The 27,158-nt window shown below is 47.9% G+C and overlaps 2 protein-coding genes across 2 annotated transcripts; both read right to left on the bottom strand.

Moving 5' to 3' along the window:
* ISG15 (ISG15 ubiquitin like modifier) lies at positions 1-11,563 on the bottom strand. The gene is made up of 3 exons (XM_077307277.1): positions 11,414-11,563; positions 4,111-4,250; positions 1-1,231 (listed from the first exon to the last, which is right to left on the bottom strand). Exons 2-3 carry the CDS (start codon positions 4,111-4,113, stop codon positions 725-727), a joined length of 510 nt encoding a protein of 169 aa, XP_077163392.1. The 5' UTR covers positions 4,114-4,250; positions 11,414-11,563; the 3' UTR covers positions 1-724.
* Positions 11,564-12,095: 532 nt separating this feature from the next.
* Positions 12,096-25,713, bottom strand: LOC143822303 (2'-5'-oligoadenylate synthase 1-like). Its single transcript, XM_077307275.1, has 6 exons — positions 25,188-25,713; positions 23,231-23,519; positions 22,501-22,676; positions 19,894-20,126; positions 16,187-16,328; positions 12,096-14,727 (listed from the first exon to the last, which is right to left on the bottom strand). The coding sequence occupies exons 1-6, from the start codon at positions 25,365-25,367 to the stop codon at positions 14,680-14,682; spliced, it is 1,068 nt and encodes a 355-aa protein (XP_077163390.1). The 5' UTR covers positions 25,368-25,713; the 3' UTR covers positions 12,096-14,679.
* Positions 25,714-27,158: the final 1,445 nt, after the last annotated feature.

Below are 27,158 nucleotides of genomic sequence, written 5' to 3'. Positions count from 1 at the left end.
TTTTTGTGATTTTTTAAAATTTTTATTAATATGACAGCAGCTAAAAGTTGCTTCGATGGAATACAGGAATGGAGAAAACAACATCAACAGGGTTACAATACAGAAGCATTTAAACAGGACCAAACAGGGAATTGGATGATGTTTGAACTATTTTGTTTGGCTGCAAGAGAAAAATTCAGAACTGACACAAACTCTTTTTTAAGTGGCTTGCACACTGTGGGGTGGGTCTTCCCACTTGGGAGACCTCAAATGTGCAGTAACAGACAGTGTCCTGTGCCAGACGTGTCCTTTATCTGCCAAGATGACCTGGTGTCCTGGGCGGTTCTGGTTGGGGCCGTCACTGATCAGCATCGGATGGCCAGGCAGCCAAGCCTTGGAGAAGAGACTGGAGTGAAAGCCAGCTACTGTCAGTCGGTGCAGAGTTAACAGAAAGTAAGTTGCTGAAGTGGTACCACCTATCCCCCAAGTCAGGCTCCCAAGAGAGATAATACTGGCAAGAAGTTTATTTCAGCCTTAGAAGGAAGAAACAGTTTCTAAGATGCCTCCCTGCAAGAGCAGGCCAGAGAACCTCCAACCTTCTTCTCATGCAACGGTTGAAATCGCTACTCCCAGGTCACAGAAATTTGCATGCAACAACAGGCTGCATGTGCATGAATTTGTATGCATTACTATTGGAATAAATGACTAGGGTGTCCCTCTTCCCCCCCCAAAATAGCACTGATTTTTAAAAATCTGAGCTCAAGAGGCCTGCTCGGCCAGTCCAGCCACCACGCAGGCGCAGGTTTAAGTAGATGGTGCTGTGCGGGGCGATGTTGTAATCTGATAGTTTATGGCCATTCTCCAAAGACCTCCCGTCGTAAGTCAGCCAGAACTGTTGTGACTGGATGCTCTCTCGTTGCTGGACCCGCTGTTTGAAGACGTCCACCTTGTCTGAAGGCAAGACCTCGTATGTGCTGGTCCTGCCCTTGTCATTCTTCAGGAAGATGGTTATGGACTCTTCATTTTTGACCACCATCATGATGGTGTCTCCAGACTGCAGCTCGAACGCAGAGAGCTGGACCCCATCACGCAGGTTAAGGTGACTGTTGTTCTGGCAGGCCAGCTTCTGCTGATATGGTGGCACTCCTGATTTCTGGGCAATTTGGATTTTGAGATCCCAGATGGTTCTGTTGGCAGCCATGTTCAGGGAGTACACCTCTCCCGTCAGCAGTTTCACGTTCAAGCTCAAGGCCTGAGGAAAGGAAAGAGCAAAAGATAGAAAAGTTGGCAAGGGAGCCTAAGAAGGACACAGCCCCTTTGAACTCTCTAAGGCAGGGTTTTTCAACCAGGGTATCAGGATACAGCAGTGTACTTCAAGAACCCCTCAGATTTACCACAGCATGGGGGATTCCAAGATGGCGGCCGCATGGAGCCAGCAGCCATCTCTGCAGCAGCACTGCTGGCATCAAATTGGCCCTGTGGGTCTTCTGCTAGGCACCAGGGCTGTCTTGATTGGGTTGAAGCATATATTGATTTGCATATTTTAATTTTTATTTGCATATGGGTCGTAGCAGGCAAAGTGTGGTGGGATAAGGAGATGGGGGCTCGTTTTTATGTTTATTAGCATTTCTTATTTGCGTATGGGGCATTGCAGGCAAAGTGTGGTGGGGTAAGGAAATGGGGGCTGGTTTTTATATTTATTGGCATTTTTTAATTTGCATATGGGGAGCATGGCGAGGGCATGGCCAGCTGACATCACTTTTGTGGTCCCTCAAAGCCTGAAAAGTATTTCAGGTGCACCACCATGGCTGCTCTAGGGCAGGGGTAGTCAACCTGTAGTCCTCCAGATGTTCATGGACCACAAGTCCCATGAGCCCCTGCCAGCAAACGCTGGCAGGGGCTCATGGGAATTGTAGTCCATGAACATCTGGAGGACCACAGGTTGACTACCCCTGCTCTAGAGTACAGAATCAACTTGATTCAGAGCAGTTAAGTCTGGGAAGGGTATGTGAGCACAGCAGCAGCAACAGTTCAATATGGCCAGTTATAGGATATCTATACTGATATTGGGTTATACCATTAATCTTAAGAATTGTAATTTGGGATGCCAGAAAAGCTCTTACCCAACACTTATCTATGCTTAGGATTCTCTCAAGTGTTAAAACAGAAATAGTCCATGTTGCAGATATTCTGAATAAATCCTTATGACACTGAAACATATTTTAATTTTTGAGAATAGCAGGATTGCAGCAGACCTGACAAGTACATAAAAGCTTTCAGAAATGCCCCGTGTCAGGCAAAGCACTAATTTCTCCTCTCAAGGGTTAATATCATTTCTATTTTCCATCTTGCAGCCCACAGGCCTCTTATCATCAAGTTTGAGACCTGGTGAGCCATAGACTGGGAGGGGGAGAATCAGAGCAGTGGGGTAATATTCTAGAGCAGGGGTAGTCAACCTGTGGTCCTCTATATGTCCATGGACTACAATTCCCATGAGCCCCTGCCAGCATTGCTGGCAGGGGCTCATGGGAACTGTAGTCCATGGACATCTGGAGGACCACAGGTTGACTACCCCTGTTCTAGAGGATTCTAGCTTGGCTATGTTCTGATTGGTTCTACCAGGCAAAATGGCATGAAGACTTCAGATGTGTAGGCACAAGAACAAGCCCAGACATGCCCCAACCTACACCTTCCTAAAATCAGATGTTGCTGCTCCATCCCCCAAGGCAATTTTTCAGAGGATAGCTGTGTTGGTCTGCAATAGAACAGCTATATTTGGGTTCCTGTCACCTTCTAGACAAGCATTCTTGGTGTGTTTTTGAGAGCCAAAACCCTTTGTCAGAAACATCTGGCACAAGGAGATCTGATGAAGAGAGCTCTGACTCTTGAAAGCTTATACCCCAAAAATCTTGTTGGTCTCTAAAATGCTTCTGGAATCCAGCTGTTCCATCGCCCAAGTTTCTTATCAATCTTTTTACAAAGCAGTCTTCAACTTAAAGCCAGCTGTGTAGTGAAATAATGGCTCCCAGTCATGTTTGTGAAACTTTGGTTCATGCTTTGGCCCTGTGAATTCTTTAGTGGGCCGCATGAGAAAGACTTTACTTCCTTTAGTGCAAGTTTGTATTGTCAATTAGCTGCAACTGTGCCCTTGAGAAGGCTACACTGTCCTGTACACTGATAAGGTAACCAGCTTCAGATGCTCCCAGTTAATTTGTTTTGAGAACGGGCCTTGGGTTAGATAAGTCAGCATTCCATCTCCTGTCCTAGAACTGGCTCATCTACCTTGACAATAGTAACCCAATTGGCTTATTAATAAATTGCCATTTTCTTTTGGTTGGTTTATGTGTACAGAGCCCCACCTAAAGGACTTCAATTGTAATATCGTTTTGTTCAGATTTTGGGGAAACCTTCATCGGTAACCTTCGTGTACCTGCAACCTACATTATGGACTTAGAAACTCTGTCTTAGAACTTTGCCATTCTTATGAGCATATTGTGTTAGGAATATTATGCAATGTTCTTGTTTTTTCACTGCTAGTATATCACTTACATACGTGCCCCTCAATAAACACAATATAGTATTTTTAAAACAGGGGTAGTCAAACTGCAGGCCTCCAGATGTCCGTGGACTACAATTCCCCGGAGCCCCTGCCAGCATTCGCTGGCAGGGGCTCCTGGGAATTGTAGTCCACGGACATCTGGAGGGCCGCAGTTTGACTACCCCTGTTTTAAAACCTTGTGTTTAGTTCTTGAACACGCTAAGTCGAAGCCTTGCCTGCCTTCCTTGTGCTGCACTACCAGAAAAAAACCTTTCGGCGCAGGGAACATGTTCTTGTTCCCGCATCGCCCCCTCCACTTTGCGCTGAGCCTCCAAACTCGTGGATTTTAATAAAACTGCGATGCCGCCCCCCAGCCCCTCTCCCACCCTTTTTATAGAATCATAGAGTTGGAAGGGGCCATACAGGCCATCTAGTCCAACCCCCTGCTCAACGCAGGATCAGCCCAAAGCAGCCTAAATCCTCCTTGTCAATCACCGCGTCAAGCGACGGTTGCCCCTCCGGCCGGCTTGGAAGCCGGCTTGGAAGCCGCCAGGACCCCCCCCCCCCCAAGCACGCTTTGGCTGCCTCCTTACCATCTTGGGTGCGCGGAGAAGCGAGAGGGAAAGGCGGCAGGCGGGCACTGAGTCGTCCACGGACCAGCTGTCTGGCTGCGACGCTGCGGACTCCGAAGCTCTTCTTAAGCCCTTCTCGGTCCCCAGCAACGAGGCGGGGCCTTTGAAGAAACAAAACCGCAAGTCTGTGTCGGAACCCTCCCGGTTTCACTTTCCTTTTCCTCCGCGGAACAAGGGGGGGGGGGAACGAAACTGAGCCGGGAGCCGGTGCGATGAGCAGCCAGCGACCCGTCTGGCCGTCTGCATCTTTTTCCCTGCCCGCGAAGGTCATAAACACAGTCCGTGTGAGATTGTTTTGTTGGTGGTGAGCCCAGGTGGCGCGGTGGTAATTAGAGAGTCGGGCGCGGGGGAGATGCGGAAGCAAAACTTCATGGATTCCAGTCACTCTTGGGCCTCTCTCACCCTAGCCTACCTCACAGGGCTGTTGTGAGCATATAGTAGGGAAGGGGTAAACCCCTGACTTCCTTGGAAGAAGGGCATACTCCTGGATGCTGACTCCCAAAAGTCAAAGTACCACCTGCCATCGAACTTGAACCCAAAAGGCAAAAATCTTCCGGGTGGACAGGTAACAGATGAAAGGCGGATCTGATATCACATTTTGCCATCAGGGTGGAATTCACCAGGCACCTTCTTTGGCATCACCCCCAAGGGGGACACCTCCAGGTTAGGAATGGCAGGAGACTCTAAAGGGCCCGCAACCCTCCCTGCCACAACCTCTCAGCCATACCTCCCTCACAGGGTGTCTGTTATGGGTAGAGGAAGGGAAGGTGATTGTACACAGCTTCGCAACACCTGAGGCCTGCTGGGTGAAGGGCAGACATCACCAGCCAAGCAACAGACTGTGCTAGCCAAGAGGTGTCTATAGCCACGTGCATTCCTTTTGATGGGGCACAGGTAAGGTGGGTGGGCGGGGAGAGTTTTCCCTTCTGCCTAACTGCCTGGAGATTAGCCGTACTACGGGGGAACTCTCAGACCCCACCTGGAGGTTGGCATCCCTAAACCTCAGTTGGATGCAATACTACACAGTCACCCGACCAAAGCAGCCATTTTTGCCTGGGGACCTGAAATGCAGGCCAATACGGGCACCCAGCTTTGCAGGATTGCGCTGGTCACTAAAGGTCTGGCCCCTAGCAGCAAGCCGTGTGTAGCTCGCCCGCCCTGGCATCCACAGGTACTGGCCGAAGAGCCTGAAAGACCTCCACTCGCCTGCCTGGCCCTCCGCGTGGTGGCTGCCATGCCGAAGCAGGGCCGCTGGAAGAGGTGGCCCCACAGGGGCAACATGTGGGAACTGCCTGCCGCCCCCGCTGGGGCTTGCCACTGCAGAGGGCTATGCTGCCAAGTTGCCAGCAAGGGCCCATGGCTTTGGCAAAGATGGGCAATGTCCGGGGCCTGCCTGCGGTGGGGCTCACTGCCGCCCATAGGGCAGAACCCAGCGACACGTCTACGGCCGCCAGTGAGTAGGAACAGAGTGGGGAGGCCTGTAGTGCCCGTTGAATCCCTGCATACAGCAAGCGTTATGGCTAGTCTCTCTATATTTCTATCACCCTCTTTCCTCTCTGTTTTTGAATCTCTTTCTATAACTCCACCCTCCCCCATGCTAGCACTCATTGTATTTACAGCTACAACGGGCTTTAATTCTAGTTTGTTAATAATATTGTAAGGCACCTTGAGCTCTTTAGGAAGTAAGGCAACAATGAATGAATGCATGAATGCATGAATGCTTTCAGCCTAGGTCCCACCACATGATATCAGTAAACCCACTCACAGATTTCAAACAAACCCACTAGAGCATTCAAGAGGCATGGGAGATTTTCTTGTGTTTCGGCATTTGATAATGGTTTGGAAGAAGTCTATTAATCCAATATTCCATAATATCTCTGAATCCCACAATTCTAGAACTGCCTTGCTCTCTCCACTTCCCTCATCCCATTTTGTCAAGTGATCCTCCCGAATACACAGAAACTGGCTACTTGGAAGGTTCTGAAGTTCTGTATTATATATCACAGACCCCCTGTGAGGGAGGTGGGGCTGAGAGAGCTCTGTGAGAATTGGGAATAGTCCACAGTCATCCATCAGGCCTCAGGTGTTTCAAAGCAGTTTATAATCACCTTCCTCTCCCCGTAACAGAGGGAGTGTTCTGAAAGGTCTGGCTGTCAGAATCCCAGACTTGTAAATAAGAAACCCTCTTGTTTTGAAAGTTCTTTATTGCAAGCTGTATCATACAGAACTCTTAGACCAGGGGTAGTCAAACTGCGGCCCTCCAGATGTCCATGGACTACAATTCCCAGGAGCCCCCTGCCAGCATTCGCTGGCAGGGGGCTCCTGGGAATTGTAGTCCATGGACATCTGGAGGGCCGCAGTTTGACTACCCCTGTCTTAGACCAAGCTGAGTCACTCAGGCCAAGCAATACATTATAAGACCACCATCACCCCTGCCAGGAGCACTTGGCAACATAGGTATCAAAGGGAGACATAACAAGACATTGCCAGGTTCAGGTTCTGGGAAAACAGCCAATATGGGGTGTTGATAGAAGCTAGACAGGAGAATGACCTTGCAGCTGTGCGAGGCCTCCACATTCTAGAAACTAAGAGAAAGTGAAAAATGGATACAAACTGCCAAGATGAGCAAAGTGACCAAACCCCACCATCAATCATGGCAGAAGACACAGGCTTCTAAGAACTGGTAGCAAACAAAGGGGGCTTTGAGTGGAAAGGACTTGCTCCACTCCGGTCCTCCTGATTGGGTAGTTATTAAACCACATTCAACTTGTAATGAGGCCTATTTAGTCTGTCGTGGGGAGAGGGAAGGGGAGGTGATTGGAAGCTGCTTTGAGACTCCTTTGGGTAGAGAAAAGCGGCATATAAGAACCAACTCTTCTTCTTCATTTGGTCATCTCCATTGTCCCAGCTCTGTCACATCTGAGTATGATTAACTATAACTGTGGGATGTTGCTTTGTTCAGGAACCTAACTGTGAGATCCCTGTCCAACTGCAAAGACCGCTGGAATGGACTCTGAATTTGTGTACAAAGTATTTCTAGAGAGAACAGGACTTTATCTATACCCACTTTCCAGCTATAGGGCAAAGTAGGGCTCTACTTAAATTTGGACTCACCTTTGTACTCTGTCACACTGTGTTATTCTGACTTCCTGCATGTTGATAACATAGCCTTAGAATATATCTTAATTTCCTTTTTACAAATGCCTGGCTCTGGTGTCATTCCTTTGGATCTCCACACCCTGTAGGACCCACACCCTGTGGGACCCATGAAGGGGGCAGACTGAGCCTAGGGTAATAGGGTAGCCCAAACATCCTCACATATTGTTAGGTCACAGAAGGTGGTAAGCATTGCACCTATAGCATTATAGAAATGCTGCTACCATCTGTTCTACACAATATATTATTAGTAAGGGCTTGGAGGAGGAGCGTGTCTCATGGCTTAAGTGCCACTCAGGGCTTAACACCCACTCAGGGTGGTTTCCCCTCCCCTGAGTGCCTCCTCCTCCAACTGGCTTGCCTGTCTGTCCAGCAGCCAGCCTTCCACCCCCACCCCTGACCACCCCTCCTCCTTCCACTTCCCTCAGGGGCTGCAGATCCCTGCTGTGTAAGAGCTGCCCCTGCCAGTGAGTTCCCTTCCTGGGGGCTCCCAGCCTGCAGCCTTTCCAGGTCCCGGGGGGGAGAGAGGCCAATCGCAGAGTTCTTCCATACACACACCCCAATCTAGCACCCATTGTATTCCTGAATGCAACAGGATTGGCCCCTAGTTGTGAATGTAAACCATCACATACCTCATCCTGTACCTGGACTCTGTGCAGCTCAATAAACTGGCACAGCCTGGCTGAAAGGATGGCTAGGGCAGACCCCCCCCCCCTCACCAGGCCTCCCTAAGCTCCATTGTAAGGGGTCTTTGACCCAACAAAGGACAGAATCCTCAGCACATTGCAGGAGGGAATTCTAGCTGGTAGAAAAAGACACAGGACCAATGTGATACGTTAAATTATGGAAGTTTATTAGATTTTGTTCAAATTAGATTTAATGGCCCACATTTTGACTCATTGTGTGAGCTGCCATCTAAGATGGGGCAGCTGACCAATGAAGGCAGTGCAGAGAAGGCGAAAAACCTGGGTCCACCAGACCCATTAGGGTGGAGTCCCAGGGAAAAATTCCTTCTCGGCTCCAATTCAGGCAACCAGCTGGAAGCAGCCTGCACGGTCTGGTTAAAATCTTGGGCACAGGCCTGACCTTACCCCATCAGGCCTCCCTAACACCACAGGGACAACCAGGGATTGTTGGTGGCTCATCCTCTTCTACTCTTCTTACCAATGGCCAGCATCTTCTTCAGCGGCCTCCAGACTGTCTTCTTCCTATGGATTCTGGAGGGGAGGTTATATAAGAAACTAGAGGATGAAGGCAGGGCAGAGAAGGCAAAAAGCTGGGTCCACCTGGCCCTTGAGGATGGTGTCCCAGGGAAGAAATACCTTCTCAGCTCCAACTCAGGGAGCCAGCTGGAAGCAGCGTGCAGGGTCTGCTTAAAATGGTGGGCAGATGCCTCAACTCACCCCCTTCAGGCCTCTCTGAAACTGCAGGGACAACCAGGAACTTGTTGGCAACCCGTCCTCTTCTTCCCTTCTTTCCAAGGGCTGCCATCTTCCTTCCTTCAGCTGCCTTCCAATTGGGAAGGGCAGCGAGTGCCGCTTGATTGTCTTCTTGTCTTCAGCAGGTTGTCTTAGAGAAAGGGTACTGCCATGCCTCCCATAGTGGAGGACACCTTAAAGGCAGCAGATGGGGTGAAGGCAGTGCAGAGAAGGCGAATAACCTGGGACCCAGGCCCTATAGGCAGCTTCCCAGGGAAGAAATACCTTCTCAGCACCAACTCAGGAAGACAGCTGGAAGCAGCCTGCATGGTCTGCTTAAAATGGGGGGCAAAGGCCGGACCTTACCCCATCAGGCCTCTCTAACACTGCACAGTCAACCAGGAATTGTTGGTGACCTGTCCTCTTCTACAATTCTTACCAATGGCCAGTATCTTCTTCAGCTGCCTAGCTGCCTGCAGGTTGAGTTCTTGACTATGGGTCCCGTAGGGGAGGACATACAAGGAACTAGAGGTTGGATGATGGCAGGCCAGAGAAGGCAAAGAACCTGGGTCCACCAGGCCCTTTAGGGTGTTGTCCCAGAGAAAGATTCCTTCTCAGCTCCAACTAAGGGAGCTGGCTGGGAGCAGCCTGCATGGTCTGCTTAAAATGGTGGGCACAGGACTCAACTTACCCCATCAGGCCTAACACCACAGGGACAACGACGAACTTTTTGGCAACCCATCCTCTTCTTGTCTTCCTGCCAATCTCTGGCATCTCCCTTCCTTCAGCTGCATCCCAATTTGGGAGGGCAGCCAGAGGTGCCTGATCATCTTCTTGTCTTCGGCAGGTTGCCTCACTTAAAAAAAGGGTACTGCCATGTCTCCCACAAGGGAAGAGATGTGAAAAGCAGCAGTTTGGATGAAGGCAGTGCAGAGAAGGGAACAAACCTGAGACCCCAGACCCTTTAGGCAGCTTCCCAGGGAAGAAATACCTTTCTCAGCACCAACTTAGGAAGACAGCTAGAAACAGCCTGCACGTTCTAACTTAAAATGGTGGACACAGGCCTGATCTTACCCCATCAGGCCTCTTTACAACTGCAGGGACAGTCAGGAATCTATTCCTCTTACCAATGGCCAGCATCTTCTGCAGCTGCCTCCAGATTGTCTTCTTCTCTGTGGTTCGCATAGGGGAGGACATATAACAAAGTAAAGGTTGGATTAAGGCAGTGCAGAGAAGGTTAAAAACCTGGGTCCACCAGGCCCTTTAGGTTGGTGTCCCAGAGAAGAATTCCTTCTCAGCTCCAACTAAGAGAGCTGGCTGGAAGCAGCCTGCACGGACTGCTTAAAATGGTGGGTAGAGGCCTCAACTTACCCCCTTCAGGCCTCTCTGAAACTGCAGGGACAACCAGGAACTTGTTGGCAACCCGTCCTCTTCTTCCCTTCTTTCCAAGGGCTGCCATCTTCCTTCCTTCAGCTGCCTTCCAATTGGGAAGGGCTGTGAGTGCAGCCTGATTGTCTTCTTGTCTTCAGCAGGTTGTCTCTCTTAGAGAAAGGGTACTGCCATGCCTCCCATAGTGGAGGACACATGAAAGGCAGCAGGTGGGGTGAAGGCAGTGCAGAGAAGGCAAATAGCCTGGGACCCAGGCCCTATAGGCAGCTTCCCAGGGAAGAAATACCTTCTCAGCACCAACTCAGGAAGACAGCTGGAAGCAGCCTGCACAGCTTAAAATGGGGGGCAAAGGCCGGACCTTACCCCATCAGGCCTCTCTAACACTGCACAGTCAACCAGGAATTGTTGGTGACCTGTCCTCTTCTACAATTCTTACCAATGGCCAGCATCTTCTTCAGCTGCCTGCAGGTTGAGTTCTTGACTATGGGTCCCGTAGGGGAGAACATACAAGAAACTAGAGGTTGGATGATGGCAGGCCAGAGAAGGCAAAGAATCTGGGTCCACCAGGCCCTTTAGGGTGTTGTCTCAGGGAAAGATTCCTTCTCAGCACCAACTCAGGAAGACAGCTGGAAGCAGCCTGCACAGTCTGCCTAAAATGGTGGGCACAGGACTCAACTTACCCCATCAGGCCTCTCTGAAACTATATGGACAACCAGGAACTTGTTGGCAACCCGTCCTCTTCTTGTCTTCCTGCCAATCTTCCTTCCTTCAGCTGCATCCCAATTTGAGAGGGCAGCCAGAGCAGCCTTATCGTCTTCTTGTCTTCGGCAGGTTGCCTCACTTAAAAAAGGGGGTACTGCCATGTCTCCCACAGGGGAGAATACATGAAAAGGTGCAGGCAGTGCAGAGAAGGCAAAAAACCTGGGACTCCAGACCCTTTAGGCAACTTCCCAGGGAAGAAATACCTTTTGGACTCCAAATCAGGAAGCTGGCTAGAAGCAGCCTCCACCGTCTGGTTAAGATGGTGGGCAGAGGCCTGACCTTACCCCATCAGGCATCTCTTACACTGCACTGACAACCAGGAACATGTTGGCATCCTGTCCTCTTCTTGTTTTCTTGCCAGTGGCTAGTGTCTTCTTTTAACTGCCTCCTGACTGGGGGGAGGGGGGACAGAACAGCCCAATTGTCTTCTTGTCTTCGGTAGGTTGCCTCTCTTAGAGGGTACTGCCGTGGTGCCCATAGGGGAGGGACACCTGAGAAACAGCAGTGGGGTGAAGGCACTGCTAGAAGGCAAAACTCACCATACGCTGTCTTCTGCCTTTGGCAGGTTGCCTCTCTTTGAGAGAGAGTAATTCCCTTGGCTCCTGTAAAGGGAGAACAACATGAAAATCGCCCCACCCCAGGGCTGGGGAGGAAATCACTTTGCTGGGGAGGGATTGCTTTCTCTGAAGGGAGACCAGAAACGGTGGTCTTTCATAGGTGGCGGTGTTATGACCTCAGGGACAAGGAGCATTGTGAGGTTGGGGCGGGTGTCTTGGCTTCATTGTGACTCAATGAAGAGGCTGGGCAGCCCTCTGGCCACATTTCCAGAGGCAGGTTTGAAGTGTGTGTAGAAACAATTATTTTAATATTACCACACTAGGGGCAAAGCCCGTTGTGTCCTGGAATAGAAGGGGTGCTAGAGTGTGGGGTGGTCAAAGTAAGACAGGAGTTGTTGGTTCTGGAAGGACATGAGGATGCTTGGGTGTGGTGTTTGGGTTGTGGTTGCATGGCTCAGCATGAGGTGTGTGATTGCAGAGGGCTGTAGCACAGACCGGCACTCAGGAGCTGGGGAAGACACTGATCACTGACAGGCCAAGGGAACCCGGCTGGGTGTGCATCACCACACCACCATGCCTGCGCTCCTGGCTGCTAGGGGGTTTCCATTTTCCTCCAGGGCTTTGGAGGACATCTGGCAATGATCCAAGCACCAAAAGGCTATGCTGACCATTTATTATTTATTTATTTATTTATTTATTTAGATTTATATACCGCCCTCCCCGAAGGCTCAGGGCGGTTTACATTAAAACTAGTCAACGATACATGAAACAGTCTTCGTTAAAACATACAGTAATTAATAACAGTGGTTGTAGCCATATAACAGAATAATGTAACAGTATAACAATATAATAAAATAATATAACGATGGAACGGTGCAGCCACAGCCAGTGAGGGAAGCGCCGGGAGGGATCTTGTAGAGTGCACTGACCTGGCCCCAGGAGCTCTCCTCCCTTCACCCTCCACGGTCCCACCTACCACTCTGGGTGGCCACCGGGGCTCCTGCAGAATGCATCATCCTCGCTGCCCCACACTGCTTTACACCCATTTTTTAAACAGGCTTCGCCACTAGTACTAATATATGTAGCCAAGCAGGTTCAATGCTTATGCAGACAAGAATGGTCAGTCACCCACGCTGAGAACCAGTTTTAAATAGTTCAGCTTCCACATTTCTCTTGGCAACCCAAGGACAGGGCCCGTACTGAAAAAGCCCAAGGAAGTCTGGAAAGAAACCATCCTAACTCCCTGTAGCACTTGAGGACTCATACTAGGAGACATAGTCCAGCAAGCCAAAGGTGCAAACCAGCACCTTGAAATTGGCAGCCGCTGTGGCTGTTTCATGTTCTCAGTAGGGAAGAATTTACTAGCTTCCTTCAGCCACTGGGCAGCCACACTTTATTAACTGAAGTTTCTGAGCTGTCTTCAAGGGCAGCCCCCCCACAGCACACTCTACAGTTGTCTAGCCTCATGGGCACAACAGTTGAAACACTATCTTTATTAGATTACATGGGTCGACAAAGAGCGAGACTTCATATTGTACAATATTCTTTTATTTTTTGATTACTTTTTAACAAGCTAAAGAAATACGCTATGCTCAGCAGCACAAAATCATAAACATTTGTAAAGATCTGAACTAGTCTGGATCATCTTTTAAGATTTAGAGAACCAATCAAGGGACCGTATTAAATCACAGAACTGAGAGGACATAATATTTTCCCCAGCAAGATCAACATGAGCAAAACCAGAAAGGAACCCAAAATAGATTAAATATAGTGTCTTTGAAAATCCCCATTTCTTTAGTGATAATTCTGTTTTTACTAAGCAGGGGGAAAAAAACTTCAAGTCACTGGGTTGATAATTGACAAGGAGTGCTTATGAACTGTCCTCCAATTCAGAAATGCATATAGTGTCAGACCATGCAGGGAAGGCACAGATAGACTCATGTGCCATTGGAGAGAAAAGAACAAGCAAGACAGATCAGTGATTATATATGATGCGTAGTGTTTGCACTACACGTGTGTAGTGTTTGCACAGAAGAGCACCAATCAAGAAATCTCCATAGCATAAGCCTCCCTTCAACCTTAACTCACCCCTCCTACCTTCTGAACACGATCAGCTGTTCAGGAATCAAGATAGTCATATCGTGAATTTCCTACATTCTGCAGGGGGTTGGACTAGAGGACCTTGGAGGTCCCTTCCAACACTATGATTCTGTGATTCTTCTGTGGTCATTTTTTCCTTCAATGAATTTCAGCATTTCACAGGTCCTGAAAGGCAAAGTGCATCCTGAATCCTCATTGCTCCAAGAAAGAGAGCCTTTCGGGTGTACGTGGTGGTGAAATGTACTGCCAAGTCTCAGCCAGCTTATGGGTTTCCAAGGCAAGAGACTTTCAGAGGTGGTCTGCCTCTGCAGCGCAACCCTGGGCTTCCTTTGTGGCCTCACATCCAAATACTAATGAGGCCCAACCCTGCTTAGTTTCTGAGATCTGATGAGATTGGGATAGTCAGTTTGGATCCTATTTGCAAATAATTCTTTGCAAATCCTAGAATGTCCTCTGAGAATGCAGAAATCCCTTCCTTGCACTTTTCACTGCCTTTCTAATAAACATCATGTGAGTAGTGAACAGACAGGATTGAAGTAGGTTTAGTTCCATGGAAGTTGCCACAGGAACAGAGGCAATTCCCTCAGGAGGAAGCAAGTGTGTGAACACCACAGAAAATCTAATGTGAAAGTCAGTGTGCTGTAATGGTTAGATTGTAGGTGAGGATCCTTGAGTCCCAGGTTCAACTCCCCAGTTTTAAAATGCTGAGCAAGAAGGTGAGGAGTTTGCAGAAATTAAAAACTCAAAATCTGCTTAAATTTCACCCTGGAAAAAGTGATCAGCAAGTGGCTATGCCAGGTATGGTCTGGAATCCCTTTCTAGTTAGTGCACCCAGAATGATTCTTGCAGAACAAGAAGTTAGGTTTGGGCAAACAAACCTTTAGTGCTCCTACTGTGGATTAGTGATTGCAAGATCAAGGCTGCAAGAGTATTAGAATCAAGGCATGAAATATCTTGATTCATTCTTAAGAAATAAGAAACATTGAATACATTGATGTATTTCCACAGGCTACAGTTAGCCAGTCAGCGATGTGAAACCCAGTCCTTGAAATGGCGTTTCTCTTTTTTCTGCAAAATGGCAGTACAGAATGCCCCATCCCAAATACACCGATACAGCATCCGATTAGATGAGACTGCAAGGGGTGTCCTCAGAGTATGGTGCAGTAGGACTGCTCTTCCTCCATCTTCACCTCCACCTGACAGTGAAATAAGAACACACAAAAAATGATGTATTCATTATCCCAACAAGGATGTCGGGACCTTCTCCATCACGAACCCCACCTGCCATAAGGAAACGGTTCCCCCTGAGTACAGAGGGAACTGATCCCTTGGAAGTTTCTGGAATTCAGTGTTAAACTCTACAGCTATTAACATATATACTTGAAACACACAATGTAAGCAAAGATGTTCTGTATTTGTGTACTTAACATGAGAGCTTTTATTTTTTTTTTCCTTTGTGTTCCTCTAGGGCAGTGGTCCCCAACCCCCAGTCCACAGCGCAGTGCCGGGCCGTAAGAGCCTCGGCAGCAGGCTGTGGCTCCCTCTCCCCGCCCCCCCCCTCGCAGCGAGGTCACCAGGCAGCAAGCAAATCAGCCGCTTCTTGTTGCAGGAAGGGGAGGAGAGGGAAGCGTGGCCGGCGGCACAAACGCACACTTGCGCGGCAGTTTCGCAAATGCGCGCATGCATATAGCTGCCGCGCATGCACGTTTGTGCCCCCCTCTGGGTGCATTTGCACGTGCCCCGGGTCGCCCTCTCCCCCGACCCCTTGGCCCGGAAAAAGGTTGCGGACTGCTACTCTAAGGGATTCAGGTGATTGTTTTCCTTTTAAGGAGGGCTTGGACCAGGGGTAGTCATACTGCGGCCCTCCAGATGTCCATGGACTACAGTTCCCATGAGCCCCTGCCAGCAAACACTGGCAGGGGCTCATGGGAACTGTAGTCCATGGACATCTGGAGGGCCGCAGTTTGACTACCCCTGGTTTGGACGATGGCTGAACCCTGAAGTTGAATAGTAACTGATAAATAAAAGCAAGAGGAAATGACAGAAGTTAAAGAGGTTCTCCTCAGGCAAGTAGATACTCCTGAAAACCTGATATTTTGTACTGAACTGATCATCTGCCCCCTGCTGGGATGGGTCACCTTCTTGGCACTCTTGATGGGTATCTGAATAGAGCTACCAATAAAACTTTAGTAGTTTTATTGTATTTAACTATTTAATTGTTTTTTTTATTCTATAATGGTTTTTATCTATAATCCTGAGATGACGGGCTCAAGAGAGTTGGCTTATAAATCTCAATAACAAATCAATGAACAAAATCTTCTTAGTTACTGGACATTATGGAATATTTCAATTTTCATTTTATGTTTTTAGTGCTTTTAAAGTATTTTGTTAATATTATAGGCCACCTTCAGCTTTGTTATAGGCCACTCTAAAACCGGGACTGTTGCTACTAATATTAATCTAAATTGTCATTCAAACTAAATTTAAATGTTAATGAACCATTTTAACTATACTATATGAGACTTGTACAAAATGATGTGTACCCCTCTGAGTACACACTGATCGATAGATCAACAGACAGATGGATGGACGGACGGACAGATCTCCCTGATCCACCTGGGCCTCAAGGGGAGTATTCTGTTCATTGTGTCTCACCGGCACATCCCAGTGGTGGACTGAATAGTTGTTTGTGCAGCATTTCTGACTGAGACATTCTGCAGCTTCTCGGGCAAGTAGATCCCAGCGGCTGCCTTGCCCCAGGAGTCCAGTTGGGTCAGCTGGGTCCAGGATCACAGGTCTGAAATCCAGAAACAACCAATGAGCTGCAATGGTTAAAGCACTGAACACAAGCCTTGGTCTGACAACCAAGTAGAGGTAGTGATGTTTTTCTAGGAATAAGTAAAATTCTTCAAATGAAGGTGGAATAAGTAATTATATAGCATTATTATTTATGACACACATTATTATTTATGAAACATCACCATCACCATCATCATACCATATAAAATGTGAATGGTAGTTCCAACGACCTGCCAGCCCTCCGATTGGGCCTCTCCGGGTGGGCACTCCCCCACTGAGGGCCAATCAGAGGGTCTTCCCTGCCCTGGTCCTCCTCCTCCTGCATACTGCTTCCCAGTATTTCAAAGGAGGATGAGCAGCCTCCAGGAAGTGAGGTGAACTACAAAGCTGGGGAGGACAATGGCTACAGGCAGGGCAAGGGAACCCAGCTGGGTATGCCCCACCACACCACCTTGCCTGAGCTCCTGGCAGCTGGAAGGGCAGGAGAGGCTGCCTAGCCATGCTCTGCCACAGTGCTCTGCCTCACCATCCTGTGCTCCCATCTTCCTCCAGGACTATGGAGGACATCTGGCCATGATCCAAGCACCAAAAGTCTGTGCTGCCTATGCCAAGCCAGTGCTGGTGAGACAGACACTGGGAGGGATCCTGCAGAGCATACTGACGTGGCCACAGAGCTCACCTGCCCTGCTCTGCAGGAGTCCTCCCACCTTCACCCTCAATGGTCCCACGTACCCCTTTGGGTGGCCACCAGGTCTCCTGCAGAGTGTGCTGCTCCATACTGTTCCACACCCATTTTTAAAAGGGGCTTTGTTAATATAAAATATGTAGCCAAGTAGGTACAATGGATATGCAGATAGACTGGGCAATCCCCTTAAATATAAATATACTAGTAATCAAGCCCGCTGTAATAAAAATACAGCGGGCGCTAGGCAAGGGAGCCCCCGGCAGTCGCACGCAGCACGGCTGGTGGGGGCTCCCTTGGCTGGCGGCCTCACACGGCGAGAGGCGAGGCACTCTGCGCGGCTCGCAGTTGCTCCCTTGTCGGCAGGGCGGGAATTGGCCGGAGGAAGGGGCCAATCGGCACCCTTCCTCATCCCTTACATTGACCGCCCTAACTCCTCCCCCTAAGCCCTTACGGCTTTATTTAGTCTGCGGCGCCCATGGCACCACGGGCTGTGTTAAGTTTTCAATTCACTCAATCACAGCTGAGAAGAGGAGAAAGACCCATCACATCTCCGTGGAAAGCATGATGCTCACATTCCTCTGATAGATGGAAAATAGTTTGGTAGGCTGCACCTGCCAAGCCTACCCATTGATAATGACCTGGTGATTGCATTTGAGACCTGCTATATTGCCCCATTTGAAATACAGATCTGCACAATTTCCAAAGGAAATGAATACAGCAACTTTCTCAACTTCTTTACCATTGAGGATCCACTGAAACACTCTTCAGGCTTTGAGAAACCCCAGTAATGGTGCAATCGTGCAGAATATAGTTGGCAGCATGGCTGTGTGCATGCCCCCCCCCCCAGGGCCCTTCTCCTTCCCAACCCTCCAGATCCATCATTGGCCATTTTGGGAGGGAAGGGTGGTTCAACATGTCTATATATGGTCATATCTCATGATAAATGTTAATGTTTAAAAATAACTAACCACCCATTTGGGAAACCCTCTCGGGGCCATCAAGAACCTCCAGAGAGAGAGAACGACTAAAGATGGCGCCGTACTAGCTGGGCTTCTGCCCGGCTCTTAAGCCATGCCGAGGGTCAGGAGCATCTGCACCTGGCAGACCTGAGCAGATACGCAAATCTGCTCGCCAGTCGCCCCAGGAACCGGGAACGGCATCCTGAGGGTCCTACAGATCTGTGGGGAGGTAGGGGGACCGAGCTCCCCAGATCAACAGCGGCGTGTGCTCAAGGTCACGATGGCGCCCTTGTCACAAACAACTTTACAAGCTTGAAACGACCAGCTGACCTTACATTCTTCCCAGACCATCTTTTACCAGATTGACAGGAGCGTTGACAGAAGCTGAAGTCTACAACAGTAAGGATTGAAAGCTTTCTGGCTTTTCTCTTTCTTCTCCCACAAGCTCTTCCCCCCCCCTCAACCAATTTACAAGTGAATTCCCTCTTTCGTCGAGTGAGAGACTCCCAGCTAATTATACCCACTAACCAAACAAAGAGAGAGCTTTGAAGATTTGTTGGTGAAAGTTCAGTGGGGGAATTTGACTTGATACGGAGATCGACAAACTGATAATTTGGGATCGCTCGTGCTCCCGCGAGACCTCGCGAGACTTTCTGTTTATAGTTTGTGACTGCCTAGAACTATGGAAGAATTAACTAAGGCACAGCTTTTCCATTTGTTATGCGAAGGAAACTCAAAGATACTGAAAGCAGTCAATAAGCTGGAAAAGGAAATCCGTGGGATTAAGGGGGAGCTTTTGGACGGAGCCCATGGTCTGGAGAGACCAGCTGATGACGCAGCTCAGCCAACAATAAATCAAACGAAACTTCAATGTCTGGAAGTTAATCAACAGGAGGGAAAGAGAGCTAGAGATATAAAAACTCAAAGTACCTTTGAAGAACTTGGGAAAACAGATTTAAGGAAGGAAAGCACCGAAAACCTGGAAGTCTATTTAGAGCAGGAAGTGATTTGGTTCAGCAAAATAAAAAGAGTCTATTCAAAAGCGACAGCACCCAGGAAGCTATATTTCTGAGCGACCAGAGGAAGAGATCCAGATAGATAAAGTATACAGAGCGACTCAAAGGCGACTGCAAGCAAGAATCAAGTAAGAGACTTCTTTGGCCCTGACAGAAGGACAATCAGAAACACCCTACTATGGAAAAAAACACAATTTCATTTTATGCGACCACCTGAAGGATGAGTACAACAGTGGAGTATTCTCCTGATTTCCTGTGGGGAAGACAGCAGCAGTAACTCTTAGGACAGGACCAATATATGAAGGGAACTGACTTTATATCATCTAAGGCAATAATAGAATATATCCTTATAATAGATTATACTCTCATATGTATCAACAATTACTCTCCTCAAAAAGATGGTAATAACTTCTAGATCAGGATCAATATGTGATGGGAACTGAATATGTATGCCAATATGTATGCTAAAAGAGGATGACAAACTATAGTTCATAGGTATCAACAAGACGGCAGCAGTACCTCTTAGGTCAGGGCCAATTTATGAAGGGGACTGACCTTATATCATTTAAGATAATAACAGAATATATTCCTATAATAGATCATATTCTCATATGTATTAACAATCACTTTGCTAAGAAAAATGGTAAAAACTTCTAGATTAGGAATGTGAGGGGATCTGAATATGTATGTTAAAAGAGGATGGCAAACCATATCAGCTGGTCGCTTTTTTCTTAATTTTTCTGTAAATGCTTCATATAATAATAAATAATAAAATTATTAAAAAAAAGAACCTCCAGAGAAAGCCTGGAAGTGATCTTTGGAAACTGAAAAAGGGCATGGCAGGTACACAAGGGTGTCCTTACACTCAGCTGCAAACATCATGAAAGAACATGGGAAACTGACCTGGTCTTCCGGAGCTGGCCCCTCAGGTATTGTTTGAGGGTCTCATTCTGCAAGTCATAGAACGTGGTCCAAAATATGCAGAGCCGCTTGTATTGCTGGATGAGCCAAAGGACTGTCCGAAATCCTTCTGCCATGTTAAAATCTGTCTCCCTACTTCCTTGCTCCCAGGCATAGACAGCCAGCAGCTCCAGGGCATACTTCGGAGGGAGTGACTTGTACCGTACACACACATACTATGAAAGAGAGGAGGGGGGGGGAAATTGGGGTGTTAGAATGTGAAAGGTTCTATTGATTTCTGTTATGTAATCTGAACAATGCATTAGGAGCTGCACACGGGGGGGGGGACAGAGGGGGGTGCTTTTGCTGTTACACTCGGGAAGTGATTCAAATGGGTAGTCGTGTTGGTCTGAAGTAGCACATTAAAATCAGAGTCCAGTAGCACCTTTAAGACCAACAAAGATTTATTCAGGGCGTGAGCTTTCAAGTGCAAGCACTCTTCATCAGAGTAAGAACTCCTTACATGACCGTGGGAATATATAGAAAACATTAATTCTGTTACATTAGTAAACTGTGTCACACATCCAAATACAGCCAATGATAATTCTTAGCCAAAATAGCCAATCAGAAAACAGAAATTATTTGAGAAAGTGATTATTACATTATTTGAGAAAGCGATCCTTCGGTAGCCATAAATAATTGGGGGATCAACCAGAGGACACAATTATTTCAATGGTGTAGAAACGACTTAAATTATTAATGATTTAGATGTAGATTCTGCCCTTCCTGCCCTTCCTCCAAGGAGCTTGGGGTTGTGTACATTGTCATCCTCTTGCTCACAAGGCAGCTTATATGGAGACAGAACAACTATTACTAAAGTCGAGTGAACATCTTGAGTCAGTGGGCACTAGAACCCAAGTTTCCCCAACCTCAGCTTAGTACTCTACTCATTGCACAACCCTACCTCCCCCATTGACTGAGTTCATGCATATAGGGTTGTGCGTGTGAGAATTAGACAAATTTTTCCAAATACAATATTGTCCCTTGGAACAGCTGGTCGTGGAATCAACCAGATGTATAGAGGCAGTCCTGAGAAATGATCCAGGCAAGAAGTGTTATTGAATCTGCAGGGTATACTCATTACAATGGAATGAACCAATATTTCACACTCTAGAGATTCCACAACATATTTAAAAGCAACCCAAAATAGGTAGTAAAATATCTCCAAACAGGACTATTAACAGCAGAATGAAAGGATTGCAAAAGGAGGATAGGGAGATAGAGGATTCTTTATATTGGCGCTTCCTGAGGAAGATGCTAGATGCACGCTATGCCTGAATTGCAATTCCTTGGCAGGTATGAATGCTGCAATCCTATGCACATTTCCCCTTGGAATAAGTTCCAATGAACACAGTAGAACTTGTTCCTGAACAGACATACATGGGCTTCTGTAGAAAACTTAATTTAGAAGACAAAGGATTGACAGTTAGTGGACCAGTCCCCCAGGTCCAGATGGCACAGACCCAAGAAAAACATGTTTAAAATCAGCCCCATTACTGGAAGAATATGAAGTAGAACACACAATGCTAGTATACAAAAAAAAAAAAAGTAAGAGACAATCCAATAGGCATGATGTACTCATGTGTCCAAAAATACAAACTTAGGTGTCTTAGGATCTGGACAGGTCCACTCATGGATTAGTAATAGTAACCGGTTAACAAGTTGGATGGGGCAGGCTAACCCAGTCTTGGAAGCTATGCAGAAATAGCCCTGGGTGTAAACTGCATGGAGCTTTTATTCCAGCCCCAGATCGATTCAGTCCCTGCCCTCTACACAGAATGCGATTTCCGTTTGGATTTTGGGGAATTTTAATTTTCCTTCTGCAGCAAGAAGGATTGATTCGGAGTGACTCTACCTTTATTGTGCCATATCTCAGAGTGCTGAAAATCCTCAATATCCATTTGGAAAAGAAAGCTCCGTGGTAGAGAACCTCTGATAGGACACACCTGGTCATGTGACACGCTTGCCTTAAAGGAGAAGCCCCTAATTTCTCTCAACTTCTGTCGGTCCTGGATTTTTCCTCCCTCCTCTGCCTTTTTCGATCCTCTCCCCCTCCCCTCCAAGAAAAGAAAGAGGCTCCCTGCCTGGCTCCTCCCCCCCCCTTCAAGAAAAAAAAGAAAGAGGCTTGCCTCCCCCCCCCTTCTGAGCCTCCCCACGTGCAGAAGACTTTCCTGTTTCAATGGGGGGGGAAGGAAGAATCGAGTTCAAAGCGATCTGAATTCAACAGGATTGACAATGGAATAAAGAAAGTAAGTGCAGACTCAGCATGATCGCACCACTTCTGGGGGTTCTTGAAGCCTGAAGAACAGTTCAGGGGTTTCTTCATGGTAAAAATGTTGAGAAAAGTTGTTGTAAGCAGACACTAGACTAGATGGACCTTTGTTTTGAGTGAGCCATCTTCTTATCTGAATGAGAGTGACATGGCTGAAACCCAGAGCTGCAGCACACTAATCTATGGGCAAAGTTCAACACACTAAGGGCTCTTTACATTTCAGAGCAGAGCACCGTGCTATGCACCAAAGCCCGTGCAATCTTGACAAGCGGCTGTACCTCTTTGTACCAGTGCTTCAGCAGGCGGATGAGACTCTTCAGTTTAGTCGGCCGGTCAATGATGAAGTCCCTCTGTAGCTCAGTGAAGCAGGGGGAGAACTCACCACCACGGCTGCTGCTGCTGCTGATCAGGTCAATGTACACTTGTGGGGAAGGCTTGATGCATTTTACCTGGCCTATCACCAAAAACAAGATCAGACCAAGAAGGTACAGAATGAAGCAAAATGTATCTAGAATGCTGCTAAAGGAGATATTTATTCCTTAGATTTTGAGCCTGCCACTCTCTGGAGACTTGGAGACCCTCCTGTACTGCAGGCCTTTCAGTGGGTTATTGATTAGACTGTTCAGCGATTACACTTGATGCTATAGTAGCACTCTAGTGCAGTGGTCCCCAACGAGATAGTCCCATGTGGGAGTGATGGGAGACAGTGACACCCAAAGTGTGTTGTAAAGGGCCAGGGGGGAGGGGGGATGAAGTAAAGGGCCGGGGGGGGGGAGAAGGCGTGCTTCGCGGCCCACCTCCAATTAGTCGGCGGCCCACACGTGGTCTGCGGCCCACAGGTTGGGGATCGCTACTCTAGTGTAAAAAAGCAGGTTGAAGGATAAATGAGAGCAATCAGGAAGAGCAATGCCGTGAGCACTAAAACTCCTGTTGGGGGAGCTCAGAAGCTGCCACTACCCTCCATTCTAGCTGTTAAGAATCCTCCACCCCTGCTGCAAAGTTACACACCAAGAGCATCAAAGGCCGGCAGCACATCGAACTCAATGGAATTTTCAAAATCGCGAGAGTAGAGCGTGAAGCTGAGCACACGTGGGCTTGGCCACTTGTTGTCCTCAAAAAGTACATTTATGTTCTGGTGGTTTTTGTTCTTGAATTCTTCAAGCCTCCTCTGAATCTCCTGGATGATCTCCTTTCGGTGAAGTTCCTGGTCCCTGTACTCCTTGAAGATGCTGAGAAACACCACAAGATCGGCATCTGAGCCTCCTTTCAGAGCGGTGCCTTTCCCTGACGAGCCTCCCTGTGAAGGAGAATGACATACCATGAGTCTACATAGCATGAGCAGGAAGGGTTGCATCTCAGTGGCAGGGACCACCAGGGTGCCTAACTGGGGACACCTCTTGTCAGTGACTGGCTATCCTTCCCATTCCAGCAATGAACTGTGGATGGAGTGGGATTGTGCTGCGATGTGTCATTAATGGTTCATTACCCAGAGAACCTTGGGTGTGTTTGTATAAGAGTCTCTGTGCAAAGGACAGAAATGAGCTGTGCTTCCTTCTTCTTGCACACAAGCACAGAGATCCTTGCAACAAGCCACCCTTTCCTGCACACACACATGTGCACACATGCACACGCCCTAAGAACAAAAGGGGCATTCTGAGCAATCTCTGAGACAATAAGTATTTGTGATGCCAACCTGGAGGGGGAGGGCTTTCCTCATGCCTGCAATATTCAATTAATTGCATTTTATGCCCCACCTTTCTCCCCAATATGGGTCCAAAGTGGCTTATGCCAATGTGGCATAGTGATTAATTGCTGCGGCTTCTAATATGACAAGCTGGGTTTGATTCCCTGCTCCTTCACATGCAGCCAGCTGCGTGACTGTGGGCTCATCACAGCCCTGATACTGCTGTTCTTCTGACCAACTAGCCCTGTCAGAGCTCTCTCAGTCTCACATATCTCACAGGGTGTCTGATGTGGGGAAAGGAAGGCAATTGTAAGACGCTTCCTTCAGGCAGTGAAAACCAGGGTATGAAAATGGACTCCTTTTCTTCTATATTGCTCTCTTTACCAGCAGTTTATCCTCACAACTACCCTGTGAGGTGGGCTAGGCTGAGAGTGTGTGATTGGCCCATGGTCACCCAACAGCTTTGTATTCTGTAAGCCTGATTCCTTTCCATTACAAGGCCAGCAGATGTGCAAGGAGGAATTGAGGGATGCTGCTGACCAGCTGATCACCCTATCACTACTAGTCAGGTAGGAGGCTGGATGAAGAGGGTGAAGAGCAACCTCAAAATGAGTATTGGCGCTTGGGAGAAGAAGGCTGGAAGCATCACCAGAGGAGTTGCATTGTATTCTTTTCCTAGGCCACCTTGGGGAGCCTTCCCAATTGACCAGGCCTGTCACACTCTGGAAAGGCATTATCCAAGTGGAACAGACCATGAAATGGGGGGGTGGGGGTGCACACACCTTCAAGTCTCTCCACCCCTCCCTCCGAAATAGCAGCTCTCAAGTACCATTATTATGGCTAGGGATAGGGATGGCTGTTTTCCCTGACAGCACTTCTAAGACCTGCTACTGGACACAAAATTTCTCCTCCCACCCCCACTAATCCCAGCAACAACAAATTGTTTGGCTGGCCCTGCACGGGTGGTGGTGGTGGCTTTAAACGCCTTATAAATATTAAATAAAATAATATTAAAAGCCACTCATTGAATCAGTGAAAATCTATTAACAATAGTACAAGATAGAAAAATAATAGACAAATATGAAATATTCAAGAGAACATGAGAAAGAACTAAGAAGTTTCACGGAAGTTCTGGAAGGTATGACCCCACCCCACCCCGTAAATCTCCTGTGCATGGGCCTGACTGGTTCAGATTCATGTGCCTTGCCCCCGCCGCGGGGGGGGGACCCCGGCCCTCAACAGCTCCCTCCCCGCCAAAGCCCAGGCGCCAGCATCACCCACCTTGACCACCTTCAGCACCCGCGGCGGAGGTGGGGCCGCATCTTTGAAGCAATTCTCCTTCAGGAAGTTGCAGATGAGGTTGATGGCCTTGCCCACGTCGATTAAGAACACCCGATCGGGCTGGAGATGGTCGAAGATGAACTTGTCCAGCCGCCCGGCGTCCGTGTTGTAGAGGTCCATCGCAGGCAACGTCGCGGATTCCGGAATGAGGACGGTGCTGCCGCTGCCGCCGCTGCCACCGCTGACACGGGTCCGTTCCTGACTTTCGTTTCCTACACCACGGAGGAGTTTCGTTTTCCGGCTGAAATGCTATTCGGCGATTTCCCTGTAAAAGTGCGCCTCTGGATTCGGATTCGCACAAATGCAGCTTTGGAAGTGCTCTTTTCAACAGAGATGCGCCTAGGCACCGGGGGGAGGGAGGATCTCTGCCGAACTCACTGCCGGTTTTCTGCTTCAACCCCCGCCCCCTCGGTTTTGCTCCCCGTCGCTAAAGGGGCTCCAAACACCAATAGTCTCCTTCAGTTTAGAGTGGTCTCTTATAAGGGACTGAATAAGGAATGCAACAAAGGGACCTTTAAGACCAAGAAAGATTTATTCAAGGCGGGAGTCTTCGTGTGCACGTACACTTCCTCCGCCAATGGGATCATAGAGGACAGATATAAGGAGAGAGTAAAATAGTAGTAAACTAGTAAACAGCATCATAAGTCCAAATAGCTTCTTGCCCCATTCGTCTCCACCCAAGCGTGGAAGCATCCCCACCAGGGGCAAGCCCTGTCGGGAGAGCAGAGTCAGATTCTAAATAGCATTACTTGCATCACGTATTGATCTCATTGTGCCAACTCACATAAAATAAAAAAGAAGAAGGAATTGTAAGGAATGTGGATGAATGAGCCTAGAATATGTATTGAAATAAGAAACCAATGTCCTTGATGAGTCCTGGGCATTCTACTATTTTGAGTATCGTAATAACTGGCATTCTGCAATCTTCCTTTCTAGTCTGAATCGTGTACACCTTTGATGTGAATGGCAGTGAGAACGATGTTGTGCTGTATTGCAAACTTCCATATGGAAGTGGCCCCCGTACAGAGATGTAGGGAACCCATGCCCCCTTGTTTGTTCATATAAAATACTGCGGTGGTGTTGCTTCCAAGCACAGTGACGGAAGGGTTTAAACTGGTGAATGAACCAATTCTGTAGGGGCCGCATAAAAAGTCAGGCATGGGGATGACCACTGTCATGGCGGCCATATAACCCAGCAATCACTGTATTGGTCAAACAGACCAATGTTTATGGGCTGGAAAATGCTTGACTAAGGAATGGGCGTTGAAAACCCTCAGGTGCAGTAATTAGGCATGTCCAGTAACTGATTTCAATATAATTGAATATAATTCAATATAATTGAAATCAATATAATTGTTAAACATTTATTGTGATATGACCATATATGGTCATGCTGACCCACCCACCCCTTCCCAAAATGGGCCTGGAATGGGTGGGAAGAGGAGGGGAGGAGCCCCAGGTAGGCATGTCCACAGCTCTACTTCCCAGTCATACTCTGCACAATCGTGTCACTTCTGGGGTTTCTTGAAGCCTGAAGAATGTTTCAAGGGTTTCTCAAAGGTGAGAAAGGCTGGGTTAGAGGGACGCCTTCAGGAGCAGGTAACCTCCCTTTACCAGCCTGCTCAACCACAAAACTCATCACATGACCACAAGCAGCCTAAGACCTGGTTGTTCCATCTGCTGTTCAATGGGAATGTTACCTTTAAAAGACTGCAAAGATTCTGAACCTAAAGGAGTCACACAGCAGACAGACCACACCCCTCACCATACGTAATCTTCTTGCCAGATATCAGATGAATGAGTCAAATGGGCTGGATTGTATGAAGAACAGAATTGCAAGGCATTCTAAAGATCCAGTGTTCTGTAGCTTAGCCTTAAGTGACAGTGAAGCATAAAGGTTAAGGAACAATA

This window comes from Paroedura picta, chromosome 13 (genome assembly GCF_049243985.1).
Source record: "Paroedura picta isolate Pp20150507F chromosome 13, Ppicta_v3.0, whole genome shotgun sequence".
NCBI classification, from domain to species: Eukaryota; Metazoa; Chordata; class Lepidosauria; order Squamata; family Gekkonidae; genus Paroedura; species Paroedura picta.
This window is presented reverse-complemented; position numbering and strand designations above follow the sequence as displayed.